Genomic DNA, 6,000 nt, shown 5'->3' with positions numbered 1-6,000 from the left:
GAGAGAAAATATAAAAAAAAATGCATTTCCTTTTAATTTTTTCCCTTTCCTTTCTCCAAACAATATCCATAAGGGCCTTAGAAAATAAAAAAGTAAGTTGACATTTTTGTAACTATTTGAAAAATTATAAATGGAATATAAAACTATTCCCACAAACAAACAATTAAAAAACTAAAAAAAATAATAAAAAAACATGTTCTTCAACTTTTTTTTTATATAAATTTAAAAATTAGAAATAGAAAATAAAACTATTTTTATAAGTAAATAGTATTAAAATTTTTGTTACTGTTCACTTATATCATATAAATGTTGCACAATGAAAAATTAACTAACTCTTATATATTTTTTGGAGAACACTAAAGTGAAAATAAAAATTATTTTTTACATTAATGAGCTCTTAATTTATGAGAAAAATTATTTTAGTCCTAACCATAAATGTCAAAAAATATTTTTTATTGTCTCGGGCATATGGCCAGGTGGTAAGGGGAGCCTTTGAATATGCTGGTAATCTTAGTGGTCCAGGTTTGATTCCTATCGCTTGCGTTGTACATTCGCTATTTACCTCCAACATGTTGGTTGTTGACACTGTAGACAACAGATTAGTTTGGGCAAAAAATGCTGGGATACTAGTGTTAATCAAAAATTTTTTTAAAAAAATTAAAAATTTAGACTAAGGGTAATACTAAATTAAAATTTTTCTTATTAAATTTGTGACAGCCAGCCCACTTTCACACGTACAGCACACGACGGTGATCTAGCATCATGCCATGGGGGCCTCGGAAGTGATTTTAGGTATACGTAGGGGTAATGTCGTCTTGAAGCTCTAACGGAGAGGTTACTGTCATTTTGAGAATTGGTGGGTGCCTCCTGAAAACCTGAAAAAATTTTTAAATCTCACAGAAAAAGAAAGACTTTAATTTTGTGAAGCAGAGAGAGCACAGAAAAGAAAAGCGAAAGCTGCTTCGTCTACACACGCCTAACGCCTTGTACTTTTTCCATTTTCCACCCCTCTCTCTTTCTGAGAAGACTTACTTCCTCCTCCATAAACCGCTGGATGTTTCTAGGGTTCATGCTGAGCGCCATTTCACTAGATCCTGCTCTCTGTGCTCCATCCTCAGTCTCTGCGTTTCTCATCGTTGTCTCCAACGTCTTACTGTAGTTCTGAGCATTCTTTCCGGTTTATTTATTTTATTTTTTTTGAGACCGATCGGACATTTGAAGAAGTTCGCTGGGATTCTGAATTTTTTTTTTTTTGTCCTTCGATTTGTTCTGAGTGGTTTGTGTTGGCATTTTTGCTCCGTGGGAGTATTAAGGACGGGATTGTGCTGGTAGATCGGCTGAAATTTGGTCGGTTTTGTGTTTTGTTGTCTTTAAAGCAAAGATCTGCTAGTGGAATAACACTGTTGCGTGTATTGAATTTTGAAGACCGGCTTAAAGAGTCGAATGATTTCTTAATATCAGTGAAAGATTGAGAAATTAAAGCACTGATTCTGTTTTCTATAGCATTGGAGGGTTTTGCTCTTGTTATTATTTTTTGCCAAATATTTGTATTAGTTTGAGATATTTTAGGATTAGAAGGAATATTTTGGTGTTGAAATTGATAACGGCGACTGAAGAACGAAGGGCACTGTGATACGGGTCTCAAATTATGGTACCCGTCATTGAATTGTTAAGCAGATAATTTGCTGAGTGGGGTCATTGTTAAAGTGTTAGGGACCTTTTAGAAGGAAAAAGAAAAGGTAGCTTTTTTGATCTCGGTCTTATCTAATAGCATCAGCCGACACTCATAATTCTGGACCGGTAAACACTTCCAAGAACATGCTGCAGAAATCTCAGGTTCCACCTTCCCTTCAGTTGATCAAATCTTTGCCTGATGACTTCAGGTTTACAGGTTCACCGTCTGATCATCATGAAGACAAGTCTACTGTTTTAAATGCAGAAAATAGTGGTACAATGCCTTCCACTATACCTGAAAATGTCGATTTAGGTGATGAGATTGTTGAGGACGCTATTAGCACCATGGATCAGGTTAATGATGAATCTCCCTACAGTAGGAAACCCATATCAGTTGGAGAAGCACCTTCTTTAAATGCAGAGGACTTTGATTTTGTTGCTTCTCCTTCGCCTTCATTATCCATAGGCAGTACTGAAAGCAAGTGGGATGATACCAGTTCTTATGCTGCTAAGAAGGTAGTTTCTAGTCCTTCATTTAGTTTTCTTGTCAAGATACAGATTGGTGCATGCTCACGCATCTTAGTGCAAACATTATTATGTTATTTATGTACATAGTTGCATGATGTTGACGCTTCTATTTTGAATGGCATGTTTCATTCTTGCAATATGGAAAATATTTACATAAATAATTATTTTTCAAATGCAGGGTATTTCCATTTTACTATATCATGACAATCCATAGTTATTCTCTAGGGGAATATTTCTGACAAAGGGTAACTGGAATCGTGTTGGTAGAGAGCAACATGAAATAAATCATTTAATGATTAATAATTGATTAAATCTATGGCTATTTAGCATATTGTAAAGCCAAAGCAAATTATTTATTTTTTATTTATTTTTTTACTGGTTGTTTGGAAATAATAGCTGGCAAATGTCTAGATTCTGTTGTTAATGAATTGGAAATGCAAATTTTGATGTTATGAAATTGACAACTAATGTGTAGATAAAATCAATTAAGTTTTTGTTACAAATTATATGCTTGCTGTTAAAATTACATGGAATCTGGTGCTAATTTAAAGTAGGCATGGGCATGATTGAAATTCTTCAAGGGAGTAAAGCATAGAAATCAGATTTTAATCATTTTAAAGCATGTGATATGGGGGCTTTTCATGTTTATTTTGAAGAATAGGGCAACTAAACAAGTAGACATCTACTTGTAGTCTTGTGTGGTGTGCTATGTGGGCAAATGACTTTCAAAGGGACTAAGTGTTGGTGCTTCCAAGTATAAGATTCATTGGAGAGGCAGTAGATGTAGCCTTCTTACGAAGTTAAGTGGGTATTATTGTACTGTGTATTTGTTAGAGAGATAAAGCTTATCATGGCTTGTGGCAAACAAATGTCATTGGTAATAGATGTGTTAAAATCAGGGAGTCCTCGCACGGGCTTGATATACATCAATGAGCACCAACTTGACCAAAAAACTTAAGCCTATTAGGTCTTAGGCCTAACTGTGCATATAAGCACCCATATTCCATTCAAACTTTTCTATGTGGGGCAAGCTTACGAGTGAAATTCTCAACAATCTCCCCCTCACTTGTGACTTCCAACTACTCCCCCTTGAATGGAAGCCATTCTTGATCACTTAATGTCATGCAATTGACCAAGAGCCATTACTTAACCATGGGAAAGGGCGTGAAACCATGGGAGTCTACTCATCACCGCTCGTCTTCCACGTGTCTACATTCGCAAGAATACATGCATAAACACTTAGATCCCAATTTGAACCATCTCCCCCTTGTGCAGAAACTGTCTCTCTCGTGGGAGCAAGCCCACTTTATCCAACAGTTGCTCAAGTGACCTTAACCCTACGTTTTACGTGCCTTGGATTGCATTTTACGTGTCTTCAAATCAATCCTATTTCCCTTGTCATGATCCTATTCGGGTCCATTTACCAAACCTAGAGGATCCTTATTGGCCTCAGTCGGATACTTGGTCCTCCAACTATTAGCATTTTAGGAGAATTAGCTTTACGCCTTGACTTTACGATGTTGCCTGGCCCATAGTTATGAATTATTGACTCTAATACCACTTATTAAAATTAGGGAATCCTCGCATGGACTCGATATATATGGGTGAGCACCAACTTGACCCAAAAGTTTAAGCCTATTAGGTCTTGAGCCCAATCATGCATATAAGCACCCATCATCCGCTCAAATTTTTTGATGGGAGACAAACTCACAAGTGAAATTCTCAACAAGATGTCATACTGTTAATGTAAAACAATGTGCCTAATTGCCTATAGCTTGAAAGGAAGAAAATTGGAAAAAAGGTGCTTCTGCAGTGGCTTAGTCAATGTGTATTGCTTTGATAGAAACAGTAATAGTCTAATGTTTAATTGGAAACTTTGATGAAGCTTAAGAATACGGGGAGTATGTTGGCTTGAATGAATTACAGTTCTCTTAAGAGCACCTTCGAGAATAGTGGGCATTAATGGACATATATTGGAGGTTATAAAGTTGATCTGCACATTTTTATTTAAAAAAACAAAATGGCTGCTAATGGTAAAGGTATTCTTTGAGCATGAAGGCTGCACCTATCTGGTGATTTTCTCTACATGGTTGGATGCATAAATGACTTGGCTTATTTGTTTAAAGTGGCCAATCTGTTTTACAATTATGTCCTTTGCCACAATAAAATGGATTCAAGCAGTTATTTTGACTTCTCCAACAATGATTGTGTTATAAATAACAAGGTCCACAAAATATTTAGGAAAGTATTTTGGTAATGGATTGCACTTGTCTTGATTTCTCCCATGTCATTAATGGGCGCTTGGCAAGTGGGCGTATGCTTGTTAAGGTTTAGGTAAGGTGCCTTACTCTAGGACAACTGAGGTACGAATGTTTAGTCAAAGGCACTAAACATTGAGGCATGTAGGATAAATATTGACTAAATTCATTGAGGTCAATGAATTTTTAATTTTTCCAATTAAGTCATTGGGCACTTGGCAAGTGGGCGTATGCTTGTTAAGGTTTAGGTAAGGTGCCTTCACTCTAGGACAACTGAGGTATGAACGTTTTAGTCAAAGGCACCAAACATTGAGGCATGTAGGATAAATATTGACTAAATTAATTGAGGTCAATGAATTTTCAGTTGTTCCAATTAAGTCAGTTAACTTCCCAAAGTGTTGCAATGCCCATTGTTCCATCCAAGGGAAATGCCAATTTGTTAAAATTGCATACTGGTAACTCTGGGACTAATGCACGCCTCTTTTCTATTTTATGTGAATATTTTATCCATAATAATAATAATAATAATTATTATTATTATTATTATAATTTGAAAACAGTAGGGTGTCATCCCCTTCCTTGGATCGTTGCAACCATGGCTAGGGGCTTTTCTGTCAACAGTGGAACTGGGCTGAAGAAAAGAACCGGAAAATATAGTGGATGGTGTATCCTTGTTGGAAAAAATGGAGGGAGGCATAAGAGTCCCTAAGTGAGCATGAAGGCACCACTGGAAACAAGAAGAAGGATGATTCAATATGCAGGGAGGCAAGAAACAACCTGGGCACCTGGCTTTGAGTCTGGCTTTCCTCAATCTAAATGGATGCTGCAGTAATTGCGCTGCTGACCATCTCCTGTTGGCTCCCTTTGCAAGCAGCACAAGATGAAGTCTTGTAGCTGCCTCAATGCTGTGGGTGGTGGCGCTAATGGGGATGTGACATGCAGATTGCGTACATGAAGCTCACTCAATCCCCCTCCCCCACTATCATGGACCAATTCTTCCCCAAGTAGAATTCCAAAATGTTGACCTTGAAGCTTGGTGTGCTGCCAGCGCACCCGTCATACCTCCTGTCATTTAGATTTGTGCTGATCCTTGTCAAGCTCGCATATGTGGTTATCTCCATTGATTAACTTTTTGGGATAAATGGTTTGGTTGGGATCCAATCCACACCAAAGTCTTTGAAGTCTTTGATCTTTACTTGTCCTCACGTGTTTCAAATGAGATTTGAGGGTTTGATGTCTTTGTGCATAATCTTGTGGTCCTGGAGGTAGGTGAGGCCAGAGAGGGCCAGAGGCAGTGAAGTCAGATTTGTTCACAAGAGATGCCTTCGAGAGATCCATGATCCATTACTCGAGGAGGGCTTGAATTTCAGGCTATGGTCAAACGTCTAGTGGAACTTGACAATCTTTGGATGGTCAATGTTGTGGAAGATCTTGCGACAGATCTACTGTCAGATGTTGTCCTCATGGTTGCCCTATATGACTTTTGAGGGCATAGAAGATTCTGGATGGATGGTGCTGGACCTTATGCCTTTGACGCTGC

General features: G+C 37.5%; 1 protein-coding gene across 1 annotated transcript in view; it reads left to right on the top strand.

Annotated features, from left to right (window-relative positions):
• Positions 1-871: 871 nt before the first annotated feature.
• The window catches only part of LOC131153583 (myosin-1), a 101,348-nt gene continuing 96,219 nt past the window's right edge, over positions 872-6,000 (top strand). The window contains exon 1 of the mRNA XM_058105993.1: positions 872-2,190. Within this exon, the coding sequence (XP_057961976.1) occupies positions 1,819-2,190 (372 nt within the window). The 5' untranslated portion in view covers positions 872-1,818. The remainder of the gene's footprint in view (positions 2,191-6,000) is intronic.

The sequence above is a fragment of the Malania oleifera genome, chromosome 4 (assembly GCF_029873635.1).
Source record: "Malania oleifera isolate guangnan ecotype guangnan chromosome 4, ASM2987363v1, whole genome shotgun sequence".
NCBI classification, from domain to species: Eukaryota; Viridiplantae; Streptophyta; class Magnoliopsida; order Santalales; family Ximeniaceae; genus Malania; species Malania oleifera.
This window is presented reverse-complemented; position numbering and strand designations above follow the sequence as displayed.